The 15464-nt window shown below is 43.3% G+C and overlaps 1 protein-coding gene across 5 annotated transcripts in view; it reads right to left on the bottom strand.

Moving 5' to 3' along the window:
- Window positions 1-15464, bottom strand: part of PATJ (PATJ crumbs cell polarity complex component) — a 140033-nt gene that overhangs the window by 20551 nt on the left and 104018 nt on the right. For all 5 annotated transcript variants that reach the window (XM_030278562.4, XM_030278561.4, XM_030278560.4 and 2 more), the window contains exons 31-34: window positions 13579-13650; window positions 13154-13271; window positions 12452-12585; window positions 49-132 (exon numbers count right to left, since the gene is read on the bottom strand). In XM_030278562.4, coding sequence (XP_030134422.4) covers window positions 49-132; window positions 12452-12585; window positions 13154-13271; window positions 13579-13650 — 408 coding nt within the window. The remainder of the gene's footprint in view (window positions 1-48; window positions 133-12451; window positions 12586-13153; window positions 13272-13578; window positions 13651-15464) is intronic.

The following is a 15464-nucleotide window of genomic DNA, read 5'->3' on the forward strand; positions in this document are numbered from 1 at the left end:
GAAAACAAGTCTCCACAACCAAACACAGACACATAGAATGTCATTTACCTCCAGAATCTGATCACCTGCCCAAAGTCTGCCATCTCGGGCTGCTGCTCCTTCTTCATAAACTTCATGGATCACTATGGCATCCTGTGGGAAGAAGGCAGAGGCATGAACCCTGCTTCCCAAACACCCCCAAACTGGCCACCACGACCCACCCCACACTCCCCACCGGCTCCACAGTTAAAAACACAGCACTCCAAGTCAGGAGAAGCAAGACTGTAACACAGATTTTTCAAATTTTCAATATTTTGGGATAAGAAAGTGACTTCTGTAATCAAAAGCTGGTATAAAGGTACAAAGGATTTTGTTCTCCACTTCAGGGTAGTCTTGTCTTCTTCCATCATTTTTATGCATTGGCATCAGCAGCATGTGAACTCAGTGTGAACTGTAGTATTAATATAGTCTACTTTTAATGATATTATTTAAAACCAGATTCTTTGGAGCTATGAATATTTTTAGGGACTTGGCATAGACCTCGGCTTTAAGCAAGGGCTGAATGCCTTGTGGTAAATAGCACTGGTTAAATCTGAAAGAAATGAAATCCAGAAGAAAGGAACAATGGCAAATGTTAGTTTATTACTGAGGTTGGAAAATGTAGGCAGTGGCAGATGTAGCTTCAGGGAAGGTTTCAGCGATTTAATCTTATTGCCAGCAATAGATGTCCCCAAAGAAAAAGCATTACAAAGAACATACTGTTCTCTTGCTGGTGCTTTCCCTTTGCATTGTTCTGGTTTGTTTGTTTCTTTTTTTTTCCCCCCTTTTTCCTTAAAAAAAAATAGGTGAGCATCCTGCTACAGTGCAGGATGGGATGCTTATTTTTGTGTGCCAAACCTGCTCCTCTCCTCAAACCCTCAGCCTCAGAGCTGAGCCTCCAGCGCTGGCTCTGGGCAAACCTGTGGTGATTTTTAATTCCACACGTTGGTTCTGGCTAACCCATTCTCAAATACCCCCTGAAGAGCTGCTGTTGTGGAGCCCCTCACCAACAGGACAAGCCAAAAAGGAGCTTTCCCACAGTGCTCCCAAGAAAAGCTGGTGAGGTTGGAGCATGTGAACCCTGCTGTGTGATGGAGCAGGAATTGCTGCTGGGGTGGGAAAAGGTCCCTCCAACTTTAGAGAACACTCTTGGGTACATCTCTCATCACCAATTCACCCCCTGCCTGTGCTGCCCCATGATCCTTTCCCAGCACAGAAACAAAAATCAAAACAAAACTCCAATGCCCTTCAGGTAACACTCATATCACAACACTGAGAGCACGATTCCCTTTCATTCCCACTACAGATTATTTAATGATGGGGATTTGCTGGAGCACAGCACCACTGCCACAGGTTCCCTCTGATCCATGGACACCAGTCCCTGAAAAAAGCCTGGGGGATTGCAAACACAAATGGATTACAGCTGATACAAGAGTTCCAGGTGGGGGAAAAAGAGATTTCAATCTGCATAAACGAAGGGGAAACACTATGAGCTGTGTACCAAGCAATTAAGAAAATCAAAAGAGTGGTTTGATTAAAAAGTAAAATACAGATATATACACACACCTCTGGCAACTGCAGGGGTTTTCTTTGCAGGAACTGAAGCAACAAATACTAACAGGATAGAGCAACACAGGCATGTCTGTCTTCTCCCTGTTGTGGGGTTTGGGTTGTTGTGGGGTTTTGGTTGGTTGGTTTGGAGTTGAGGTATTTTTCACCTTTGTTTTACTGATGATGGTGTTACTCCAAAGCAATGCAAGAGACTTTAGCCTAGGAGAAGAGGCCAATGAAAAGACACAAAATATTGACCAGCTTGTTAAGGCACATCATCCACCTGGGACACACCAGGGCAGAGGATGACCAGGAGGTTTGGCAGACAACTGGCAGTGTGACCATGGAACAGCACACTGGGCACCTACACAGGATGGCCAAATTAAACCTCTTCAGACTGGATTTAATCTCATATTTCCTCACCTCTGAGCAAGGACCTCTCAATCCCATTTCTCTAAGTTTGGTTCCCATCTGTGGTTGCTTTTAAAACATCCACCAACCTGGAGTTAGCAGCTTTTCCCAGAACTGCTTTATTAAATGTAAAACTGCACATACCAAAGGCTCAGACCCAGGAACCACCAGAGTGTTATCAGTTTGGATAATCTGCATCATCTATTTGAAAAGACAACACTTCAGTGTTACACTGTGGTTCCTGCATGTGTGAGAAGCCAGACCCAGGACTAAAAATACACATGGCATGAAAAGGTACATTCCTGCTTGCTCTCTGCCTACCCTGCAGAAGGAAACATCTCGTTGATCTGCCAAAACACTGCTTTCCTTAAGCAGGTTTTTTTTTAAGTAGTGTAGCTGAACCAGGCTTATCAAATCGATTAAAAGCAGAACAGAGCAATGTGTCCATGATGCACTGTAAAGATTTCTAAATAGTCCATAGGCATAAATATCAGTTTTAGTTTTCCTTAGCTTATGAACCATGGCAAACATCTCTTTCCTCTGAAACTCCTGGGATCAGCTCAAAGTACTTAACCCAGAAGTATTTTTTTTCCACTGGATCCAGTGGGATCTGCATAAGACACTGTTAGTTTTGATCATCCATGACAAATCACTAAAACCAAACTACTGATGTTAGTGAACATATTTAATCATATCAATATTTTAAAGGAGTTTATGCAGTGATGAGATGCCATACTTGCCCCAAGCTGTAATGACTCTTATCAACAGGCATAGACTGAAGCTGGAACACCCCTCTCAGTCCCTCAGAAATAAAAACCAGAATCTATCATGAATAAAACAACACATTTATTTAAAGGAAAGCTTTGGGTTTCTGGACTTCTGCAGCTCATGTTCAAATTAAACATGTACTTGATATCAAAGACTATGTAGCTCAAAATCAATCAATCAAGAGGGATGAAGAGAAAGTGGTGTCAATGTTCAGGCAGAGATTGTGAATGCATGGTGGCTCTGGACAGATTTCTCATCTCTCCCCACCTCCTTTCACCACCAGTTTCATACAGATTATGGCTTTCCATGGTGGAGCTTGGCAGAGTCACAAAAACTGTTCTTGCAGGAGGGGAAATAAAAACACTCCCGTATCAAGAACACACTTGTTTAAAAAAAGATACCCAGCTGCTGAAAGCACATACTTCATAAAGTTTACAAATCCATTCAACAAACTGGGGCTTTAATCTTTGTATATTTTGACAGAGCACAGTCTGGGACCATGACACAAATGGGGAATTAATGCAGAGCTGAGCAGTTCTTGCCCGGGACGGCAGGATGCAGAATATGAGCCGGGCCATGCAAACTGTGTTTCTCCATGCTAAACAAAGTCCATGCTGGCGGGTGTAAACTGAGACTTTCCAACCATGAAAACACTGAAAAAAAGACAGATGTGAAGGGAATTTCTCTGCTACTGCTGAGGTTACCATCCTGGGCTCAAATATATTGGTGCTGAAGGGCCTGCAGCCCAAGGAAATGAAGCTGAATGCACTGTCACAGCACTGCATGGCCACAAAAATCACCTGCAAGCCAGAATGGTTCCCAAATATTGCAAAAGCATGGCTGGTTGGGATTGGATGTGCCCCAAACCTGTTAAGAAGCAGAAATACCACAAAGAGAAGGTATTCTGTAGGGTTCAGGCTGGAGCTGTGGGACAGCCACAGCCCTCACCAGCAGATTATTGAGAATATTGTGGGAATCCAGGGCTTCCCTCTGGCTGCCCTGGCAGGTCTGGGACCCTGGCAGGGGGTCAGGAACCCCCCTGGACAGAGCCCCCAGAGACACTGTCTGTGATCTCTGTCCATGGAAAAGAGTTTTCAATCTTACAGGATGAATTACCAGCTCCGAGTGTTTGATATAAGTAATAATTAAGAGTGGCACGGGTGCAAAAGTGAAATTTCAGGATTCTAGATTAGGGGTCCAAAGGGGACAAGATGGAGGAAATTGGGTGTGTTTTGTCCTTTTTCTTCTTCTTCATGCCCTCCATGTTTCACTGTGGTGTTGGCATTTTTCTGTTGGTTCAGGCTGGGGACACACTGTCCAACGTAGGTGACAGATATTGGCACGTTATTGTAAATCCAGCACAGGTAGTTTGTGGTATTTAATGTTTGTACCATCCCACTGAGGGCAGAGCCCCACACGCTGCCCTGCAGGACAGAGCTGCGGCAGGGCAGCAGAACATGTTAGAGATAAACAGAATAAACAATCTTGAAACCAGCACAGATTAATTATGGCTTCTTCTTTGGCAGAGGGGCTGACAGACAGAGACTTTCTACAATCTCAGAATCATCAATACCTGCAGATTCCGACAGAATATCATTGTGCCTGCACAGCTGTGGAGCAAAGGGGAGGCACAGGAGTGAGAAAGTGAGGGTTTGGCTGTGGAAGTAAAGGCACAGAAGCAGGAGAAGCTCATGGAGCCTCTTGGTCAACACCTCAAAGAGCGAGGTTGGTGGAGAGTGAGCAATGAACAGGGAGGGCAAGGTGCCTGACAGAAATTAGCACCCACCTCTGGAAAATAAAGCTGTGCACAGCATGATCTGCACTGCACTGCCCTTCATCTGAGGAGGGGATGAACCCTGAGCTCCCAGGGAGCTGGAACTCAGCTCCTCCCCCAGGCTGTGGATATTTTTCTGCTTGATTTATAACGATGCAGAGACCCGTGAGGGGAGGAATATCACACTCAGCCCACAGCAAAGGGCACAAACAGACATGTTAACTCTGAGAATTAAATTCAGTCAGATCGACAGCTTAATCTTTGTATCTTAAATGTCAAGAACTGGTATGGCAGAGACCCCAGGCTAGGACCACGGAGCACTGCCCTGACTGAGCCTATTGGGATGAAGGTGATGAAGTCAGCATCCTATTCAGGAAAGTCACAGACCAAGTGATCCTTAAAAGCCTGCAGGACCATAAACCATGGTAAGAAAGCTTCACAAGCTGCTGGCTTTAGGCTTGGGCTGCTCACATGTTTCCTGCAAGTTTACAGCTCCTGAGCCAGTCTCTCCAGCATTTCTTTTCTACTGTGCAGCTGTTCTTCAGCAGGACAAGAAGCAGCTTTCAACTGAAAAGCCACAAAAACAGTCCCCAGGCTGTTAGTGGGAATGCTGGGAATAGAAGGTGAGGGAGGAACAGGACACAAGGCAGGCAGGAGGCACAAATATTAAGTGCCAAGGGCATTTTGATGAAGTTGCATCCTGTGATAAAGGGTGCAAAAAGGGGTGGTGTCAAAAGAAGTGGAGCAGAGAAATCTCCATATTCCTGGTGTTGGTGAGGAAAGAGGTCCAGATTGTGGAACAGAGTCTCCCTGCACAGCCCTGCACTACTGCAGCTCCTGCTGCTTGAACTGAGCTGAACTTTGACTTGTCTTTGTTGAGCTGTTTCAGCCCACGAGCTCCAGCCATTACCTGGACAGGATCAAAGGCACCTGACAGAGGGAAGGTGAACCACTCCCCACTGAGGACTGCAATAACCAGCACAGAACCACTGGCAGTGAACCCTACCACCAACCATAACCACAAACCTGGTGTAGGGAATGAAGCTTTCTGCATGGATCAGAGCACTTTTCCTGAGGAAGACAAAAAGTAAACTACACATAAAACCACGCTCTGGAAAAGATGCTTTTCTGATTTAGTTGACAAGTTGTGTTTTCCTAAGCTAACATTACACATTTCCAACTGATTTCCTACATGTTACAGCTACAAATATTACACTAAATTAGCATTATTAAAGGTAATAACACTGCAAGGGGTTTTGCTGAGTGCAGGATCAAGGATTTATCTCTTTCCCAGGGCAAGCACAATACTGTTAGTTATTTCCTTTTCAACCTCTACAATATTTTGTCCAGAGTAGTAAAAATGTAAAAATTTCATTTTTACAGCCTGGTTCCCAGATAAAAGCAGCAATCAACTGGTTGCACAGTGAGTTTCACTGGAGAATTAAGCCCATGCAGGAACCTCTCAGTAGTTAAAATAAACTCAGCTGCTGGTTACTTGCAGGCAGAGGAAATGACAACAGTTATGATCTCTGATCTTCCATTTGCAGATCCAAATGGAATCTCCAAGATAACTTTTCAAAAAGGCAGGGTGAAGGTCAAGCCCAAGCAAATCCCTTTGACATCTCAGAGGGGTTTATCTCATGTAAATTTTGCCTTTGCTGGCGTGCACAAACCATTAGCAGGCACCCCAAATCCTAAGCCAAACACTGCTGCAGTAAAACAGGCTGCAGAATGTAAAAATGTATTACTGTGTTAATGCAGAAATGCTTCACATTGCACGAGACCCAGGGACTGCCCTGCTCAAGGTCAAAACAAAAGGTCTGTTTCCCATTTAAGAACAGGCCCTTGCAAGAGGTGGTGTTCACTTGCCAACTTTCATAAAAAAGATTAATCCACAATATCAATATGAATATAATTTTTCATACTAAAATACAGATTTATTTTAAGGAAGTGGATAGTATTTGTATTACATTTTATAGGCCCCTATAGTTACATCTGGTCCTTATTTATTTAAATTTTATTCAGCTTGCATAATATTTTTGCTTACAGTTATATTCTCTAAGATCAGAAAAGCTAAAACCTGAAAATTCAATGGCACTATTCATTAACATTCCTTCGCTCTGCAGTCATAGACATTTGCAAGCTCTCCTTTGATTCTGAAATAATAAAACTAAGGTAATAAGATGTTTAGTGTAAAAATATATGACTTAAGTCAGAATGATAGAAAGAGCTATGTTCCTGTGAATCACATGCCAAAGCAAACCAAAGTTTTTTAAAAAAGTATACATGCTCATTTTAGAGGGAATAATAAAACACAGAATGACATATTAAAACCTTAACTCTCTCACTCTCATTATTTTATTACGTTACCAAAAAAAAAAAAAGAAAAAAAAGAGAGAGTTTGCAGTGTACAGAGCATAGCACAAGTTATAAAGCATGCATGAGGTCCTGGATGTGTGTGACACAGGAAGCCAAAAGCCAGGGGTTTCACCCAGCAGCAGCCAGGATCCTCCTGAAGCCCATCCTGACAGGTCCTGCTGCTTTTGTATATTGTTAGCCTAAATTTCATGGTTGATTTACATTCCTGGAAGACAGCAGCTCCTTCAAGCAAGGCCCTGCTACGCAAGCAAGCCCTACCATCAGCTAAACCCTTGCCAAAGACCCATCAAAGACATGATTTGCAAAACTTACTGCCCTAATTCCCTTTTGTGACAACTCATGTACAAAGCAGCTTGGGTTTGTCATGCTCCTGCGAGCCAGCGTCCTCCTGGAATGATGATGAATCCACCAACTCCATTCCAGCGTTATCCAAGCAGGAGTCAAAGCCATCCCTCACAATTTCAAGCTAACTGCATTTGCCACCCTGTCATTAAACTGCCTTCTGGTTTATGGATGTGGGCAAGGGTTTAGGGGTTTAGGAGGGGATTGCATTTTTGCCTCTCCCAACCCCAGGCTCTCCCTCTGCGATTCCTGAGCCACGGTTAAAAACTCAGGGCTGCCATTCCCCTTTTTCATCCCATTCTTCCAGTCACTGGGTGGGGGATTTTACAACAGCAGCAGCAGCAGCAGCATCCACAGCCACATATTGCTGGAACCTCCCCAGAGGCCAATATCCCCCTTCTCATTTGTAGTTACAAGGTGAGCACATTTCACCAGAACTCTCAGCCCTAGCTGCACTGGATGTCTGTCTGAGCAATCACTCAGATGCTGCCTGACTAGACATGATAAAGATATTTTTTTGCCTGGATTTAAACATAACTGAAGTGGGGAGGGTGGGATGGAAGCTCAGCCAGGGGAGAAGCTGCTCAGTGACACAGGAGTCCCAGAGCCCTCGTGCTCAGGTAGGTCCTCACTGCTGACAGACTGCAGCAGGGCACAAAGCTGAGCTCTAGGCTTGGCTTTGGAGCAGGAACAGCCTGCTTTTGGCAGCATGGAGCCCTCACAGGGTAATTAGCCCTCACAGGGTAATTATCTCTCACAGCTCCAGGGGCAAACACCGGGGCTTGAACAGCTGCAGCTTCAAGTCACAGTTTTCCTGATTATTCCCTTGCCCTTCCTCAACAGATGGAGTTTATTCAAGGGATGACTCACCTGGACTGGCAGAATGAATCTAAATATTCTTCTGTCAAAACTGCATCCCACCCTCAGGAAGCTCCTCAGAAAAGCCTCTGGGCTAACCCAGGTGATCAGGGAAGCTTTTTCCTCCCCAGCTCCAGAGTTACCAGCTCTCACCAACTCCTGTTAGCTGAGCACAGGAATATTCTGTTATTTTTTTGTGTTCCAATTCCCTGGCTTTGTGGATCACTTTATTTTACAGATGGAGTACCTTAAAGTTTGTCAATTGCCTTAAAAATGCTTTTTATTAAAGTCAGCTGAAAGCAAAAGTACAAAAAGAAAATTTACCACATTCAAAACAGACAACCCAGCACAAAAAAATCCTGCCCAGGAGGCTTGATGTTGTTTACAACAAAAAACAGCACAAAGTATATTCTTCTTCCTTTCTGTATAATGCTGAAATAATGACCACCCCCTACTCCACCTCCAGAGAGCCCTAAGTCACAGACCCTGCAATCTTCTTTTCCATCAGAGGTACCCCTTCAGCAATTAGCTGCAGTGATTTCCAGCCCCAGCTGAGCCTCTGAGCCCTCCTCCCTCCCAGGTTCTCTAACCCTGCCTGGAGGAACATCCCCAAACCAGCCTTGAAACTGCTGGATGCCCTCTGGCACGTCTGAGTGTCTCTATCAGCCAGGCAGCAAAGCCAGAGTCAATAACCACCAGTAATCAACTTGACCCTCACTAAATTATTCAGCTGGCAGCAGAGCAGAGCCCCCACCCTGCAAAGAAAATGTTTGTATCTTAGAGCAGTGCCTCTATCATGTGCTGCCAGGAATCAAATCCCTGAAAATTCACTATCCTGGATTACAGAAATTCATTACAAGTTGTGAACTGGGCAGCATTCACCCACTCTGGGGTGATAATGGGATTTCAGAGAGTCATGGGATGGTTTGGGCTGGGAGGGACTTCAGAGCCCATCCCGTTCCATCTCTGCCATGGGACACCTTCCTCTAGGCCAGGCTGATCTAAGCCCTGCTCAACACCCACAGCCTCTCTGGACAAAGTCCTCATCCCATCTGGATGAGTACAACTTAAAACAATTCCTTGATGCCTTGTTCTCTGAGGATTTAGAATGAAAATCTCATGCCTGTCCTGGGGAACCTCAAACTTCATTTTGGGGATGTTTCTAGAAACACTTCTTTTTTTTTTCCCCTGTTTTAAATTCCCACTCTGAGGTTACTTTTACAAGTTTGATTGGACTACAACCAAAAAAAAAATAAAATCAGAAACTGAAAGCCCTGTGCTTCAGCCAGCTCCACTCTGCACTTTAATTGCTTTAAAGCAGAGGCCATGTGTTGTGTTCTCTCAGGGGTATGTGGGAAGGTGAAATGAAAGTGAGTGAAGAAGAAAAATACTTTATAAAAAAATCAGCACTTAGAGGGAAATGAAATAGAAGTGCTCCAGAGCAGTCTGAAGATCAACAACATGAAGACAACTCCCAAGGACAGCCCTTCCTTGGCCATGCCTTTCCTGCAAGCACATCTTTCCTGCTTCCCAAGCACAGAGCCCCAGCCCTGCTTTATAATACATCACTGGAAAGGGTTTGCAGCTAAAGGGGATGGACATCTCCTCACCAAAAAACATTTCACAGGGGTTAAGACATCACTTTCCAACCTCCTGAACAAATTAACCTCCCTGCTCACAGGCTGTATTTTTCAAGTCTCTACTTGGTGATTCCTGATGAGATTCCTGAGGTTATGACTTAAAAGTTGCACTCTATATTTCATTTCGAAGCGGCCTGTCCCTGGCTGCCAGATTTATTATTCCAAAAGCTGGGTCTTGTACATCTTGTGCTCTAAGAAGATATAAAATATTCTGAGAGCTTTCCCATCCCATGTGAGCTGCTGTTGAGTACCCTCAGCTCAGCAGTTTTAGATCAAGAACATTTTAGTACAACATGGGTGAGGCCCTTACAGGCTTGCCACGTCCATTTTAGACTTGCCACATTTCTGAGAAGCATTCCTGGTTTCCCCCATGCTGATAAATTCCTTCTGAGATCCCAGGAGCTGGGGTTCTTCATGTCCTTCAGGGCTTTGTAGGCACTTCTGCTAAAGCAAATTACAGGTCATCCTAATTTCTCTGCACTGCACCAAACAGTGAATCTTGGACACAAAATTTCTGCCACACGAGACCTCCAGGACTGATGAGCTCCTTTGATCTTGCCTTTTTTAAAATACAAAAGATGTCCATCTGTGTAACTGAGTTAAAACCAAATGACAGAGAGCAAGACACATCCATCACTCAGCTCCACGGAGCTGTTTTGTTGTATTTTCTCCCTAAGCCATGAAACTCAGAGAGACAGAAACTTTCCAACTGCCCTGAGCAGTATTTGCTTTTACTCCTCATTATGTCACGTGAACTTCGTTTCAACTCTTTACAAAAGGTTTTCTGACTCCAGGACAAAAAAAGAAACAAAACCCAAAAAAAAAAACCACAAAAAAAAAAAAAAAGAAAAAAAAAAAGAAGGCATCAAAGTAATTTGGAGAAGATCAGAAGACAGAAAAATGGGAGGTTCCCTGCCCATGGCAGGGGGTTGCAAGTGGAGGGTCTTTAAGGTTTCCAACCCAAACTCTTCCAGGATTCTGTGATCCCACCCTGAGCTCCTGGCTCGAGGAGAAGGGGCTGCTCTGGAGCAGGAAGTTATGGAGAATCCCAGAGAGGGTCTGTGCACATGGCAAATGATCAGGTTAGGCTGTGGTTTCCCAAAAGCACCTTGTTTCCTATGAAACACCATTTCTTGCCTTTCAATGAGCAGATTCAGAATTATGAGAAGAAACAGGGACTCATTTTGGGTAAGTCCTGTAAGCTGAGGATCTGAAAAGTGGGGAGTTGGACCTCCCTCCCTTCATGGCTTGTTACTGCACTCCAGTGCATAGACTTTTAAAATCAACTCCTAGGAGGACACTTTAATGAATAAACTAATGAAAGCATAATACCTAACCAAAACCACTTACTCAATTTAAAGAATAAAACCCTTTGCATGTTTCTCATCTGCTCTGTATAGCAGTTATTTACAATATTCATTTATTTATATTAAAATCTCATTAAAGACACACAGCATATTGCATCTGACAGACTGCCATGTATTATTTCCAAATTCCTGTTAAATGAAAAAGCAGGGAGATGACTAACACCGAGCAACTTATTTGAATTTACTCAACACTGAGGAGCTTGACAAAAAAAAGGGGACTAGAGACAAAACCCTGCATGGCTGGAAAGAGTGAGAAATAACCCAGCTCCATCTCCATGGGAAACAGAGCAATTCATCCCAGCTCCACAAACTGGAGACTGGGATAAATGGGACCAAAACATGAACTTCTTCCAATTTCAGCTTTAATGCTGCAAAAAATCCAGCCCGCACTCTGCAAAACAAAAATTTCTTCTTCTTTTTGACTTCCCTTCTTATTTCCTTTCAATTTTTTCTCTTTTTTTTTTTCACCCTAGAAGAAGACTGCTACATTTAAACTGTCTGTACCTGCTGACACTTTGATGCTTAATGATGCACCACTGTGATATTTTGGGGAAAAGCTGCATGTACCAGAGCAGTTCCACTGCCTGAAGAGTCTGTGTGTCAGGGAATTCAGGAGAACCCAGCAAAGACACCTCTGCAACAGAGACTTGTTTACAGAAAGGACTGAATTTGACATTTAAAAAACCCCAATCTGGCTTCTCTTACACTGTAGCAAAGCATCTCTCAAATGGGAAGTGGAGAGGAGACAGCAAGAGCAGAGGCAGAGAGGGATTTATGGGGCTCAGCATCACTAATTTGCTGAGCTCACACTTGAACTGATACATTTTAATTCATCTGAAGATAATTTTTTAAAAAAAACCAGCATATCCAGGAGTCAGATTAAGCCAAAAGACACAGAAAGCAATAAAAGATTACCTCTGGTTTACCTCTGTTCTGCAAGGGCTTTTGCTGGCAGGCAGATAAATCACAGTTTGTTTAAACAGCTACTGAGCATTTCTGCTCTCAAGACAGAGGTGTTATCCTTGCTGAGACAGCTCTACCTCTGCAACATTAATTTCTAGTCCAGCCATTCCAACTCCTGATTCACAATGGTTAAATAAAAAGAAAACACATTTGCAACCTCTGACCACAGCAGAAAAACCACTGAGACACAAACAATTTTAACAGGAGCATCATCTGATCTGGCACAGGGCAAAATTACCAGTTTTTTACTGGAGGTTATAGCTGGCTCGTCCTCCCTGCCTTCAACAATTTCTTAGAGCAATTACCTATGAAGGGCATTATTCTTTTCCATGTTTTCTCTGTCTCTGTCTGCAGCAAACATTATTTTAACAGGAACTCACCAGTGGAGTGTCTTTGCCCCCGACGATGCTGAGCCCGAGGCCTGAGCGACCCTTGGAGATCTCTATGATCATCTCCTGCCCTGGAACTATGGGACAAGTGGCTGGGTCCACAGGCAGTGGAGGTGGGAAGACACCTGAGAACATCAAAAGGGCAAGAAAAAGTCACACAACACGACAAGAAAATGAGAACCAACAAAGGAATGGTGCGACAACAGCTAATTAAGGGTTTTTTTGCTGTTCACCTCCATAAAATTGAACTAGAGGACCACTCTGAGTCCCTTCAGAGTGACTTGAGTTCTGGGAATAAATGCTGCCAGTAAAAGACTGTGAGAACACCAAATTCAGTTTTAACCTCTACAATTCAGATCATGATGGAAAGGGGTATTCCTTTCAGGACAGGTAAATCCATATTCCAGCACCATGGATGAACAGCATGTCCCAGATTGTCTTTCCTTCTATTTCAATTGAAAACAAGATCATCTTTGTATGTAAAAGTCAAGAAAAACAACTGAAGACACCTCCAAGCTCTCAAAAATTGTGACAGGAGAGAAAAATACACATTATGAAAAAACAGAATAGGTCACTGGATGTTCAAAGAAATGAAACTTCAGCAGAAGTTGTCTGGAAAACAAAATGAAAACACCCATTTTGGGTTAGGGTGCTAAAAATACACGACATTGTGGCAAAATCACTGGTTCCTACCACGGCTGGTGACTTCTGCCTCTGGAGAAAGGTAAGGAGGTGCTGGCTCCAGGGGTGCCTCCTGGGAGCTCACTGGGGCTTTAGTGGAAGATTTGGGCTGTTTGATCTGGCTGAGGACCTAAAAGCAAAGCAGAAGCAAGAGAGATCAGTTATTAATTACTGTCATGTGGTGAGGTCACTGTCATCAGCTGCTGATTATTGTGCCTCACTAAATCCTCCAAATCAATAGAAAGAAAACAAGCAATTTCCACACATTTGAAAAGGAGCCAGTCATTTTTTACATCCCCATCAATAAAATTATTTTAATGTCTTCCCAGTTAATCCCTTCCCACCATGAATCACTCAACCTTCAACCAAATCAAGCCCTCAGAACCCTCCCTTGCTGGTTAACATGAAGACACAAACATTTTCCTGAGCACACATACATTTTCTGGGAGCTGCTCCTCTGTCTCCTGCTCATCTGCCACGACTGGTGTTTCAGCTTTACATTTCACATCCTAAAAAGTCCAAAAAAGAAGAGCGAGGTGTATTGAAAATGTCTCATTAGCTTCAACAAAATACCCTCCAAAACTCAGAATGATGATTCCAGAGAAATCCAGTGATGTTTTGGAGGGACAGGACACAGGGAATGGCTTCCAGAGGGCAGGGATGGACGGGATATTGGGCAGGAATTCCCAAGCTGTGTATAGGGACCCCTCAGTGCCCACAGCAGGAAGGGGTTCCAAGTTATCTGCTCTCTCCTCCCCCTCCTTTTTTGGCTCTTCTAAATAAAGCAACTGCTTAAAATGCATCCTCCAGCCTCATAAAAAAAATCTCCAACAATGGTACTTCAATCACTGGCTCCATTTGTAGCCTAATTTATTTCTCTACCTTTGCAATACACGAAAATATATTTTTATATCCTACTCTTACAACTGCTTCCAGACAGGTACAGTGCCCTCCTTTGTTAGTTCTTCACTAAACCTGGGCCACTTTGATCCAAGTAATAGTTATTTTTCTTAGCCCACATTAAAAACCCCTGATCAACAGCCTAGTTTGCAGAAAAACTAAGTACCAACTTCCAAAGATTGCCTCAAAGCTTTTTCAAATATTCAAGTTACTCTGCATCTCAGAAATAATTTCTAATTTAGATGGCAATTTCTACATTAAAGAAAAGTAAACAGAATTGTAGGTAACTCAGCTTGGAACTACTGGCCTTGTTTGCTGGAGTTTTATTCAGTTAAAAGATCCCAACCCCCACAGGATCTTTTTTTTCCCCCTTGAATTTTCTCCAAGCTTGCTGTAACTCTACAACTGCAACTACTATCCAAAAGGGTAACAGGAAAAAAAGATAAAGGGGTGATCTCATTGTATTATCAGAGGTGTCAGGGAAGGAATGGAAGACTGCTTTGTCATTTTCTGAGAGATTGTTTTAATGAGCAATGAAAAATTACTTCATACTTCCCTTTTTCATTGTGGTATGTGACTAAAATCTGAAGCTTCATCTTGCACCACAAGTAAGCACCAGGCACCACCTTTACATCTCCCTGATCTTTTAACTGTGCTAGAGGTACCTGAACAAATGAGCACCAAATACACTCAGCGTTTGTCAAAAGCCTGCAGCCCCCCTGGTTTAACCAAAGTCAACCCCCTCAACTCCATCCAAAAGCACTTTTGCACAGCCCCTCCCCTTTGCCACTTTTCAAGGATTTGTTTTCTGTTTGTTGTGAAGACAGATCATTGTTCCAAGTTCAAACCTTTAAAGGCAAATGAATCCATTCTCAGGTATCATTTTCACTTTGTCAGATCAAATCTTCCAGGAGCATCTCAAAGCCCCCTCCACCAATTCTTTTCCAAGCACACCTTATAGAAAATCAGATTTCTTCAACCCTGAGAAACCCAGGACCTTCCAGGAGGCCACCTCAAACTTCAGCTAATAAACACATAGACTTTGCCTAACTGGCTCCAGTTCAGAAACAAAGTTGTTTTCCTTCTCCCTTCTTATCATCCAAGCCTACAGTGATGTCCATTATACAACTTTATAGCTTCTAAAGTGATGAAGTGGCAACAAAGAGTATGTTGTGAGAGACTGACAAATTTATCAGCAACAGATGAACAGAGAACGATGAGAATTTTCTAACTTTCCTTTTATTACAGCTGTCACTTGGTGAGACATCCTGCCCATGCTTTGAGCTGTACATACTTGTGGAAGATCTTTGCTGATAAGCACAGACTTTTTATTTACTCAGTGAACTTGATCTTACTTGTTGACTTTTACATTCCTGATTTCTCCTGACACGTGACTGAGAAATTCAGTAACAATGGTGAAGTA

Source organism: Taeniopygia guttata, chromosome 8, assembly GCF_048771995.1.
Source record: "Taeniopygia guttata chromosome 8, bTaeGut7.mat, whole genome shotgun sequence".
NCBI classification, from domain to species: domain Eukaryota; kingdom Metazoa; phylum Chordata; class Aves; order Passeriformes; family Estrildidae; genus Taeniopygia; species Taeniopygia guttata.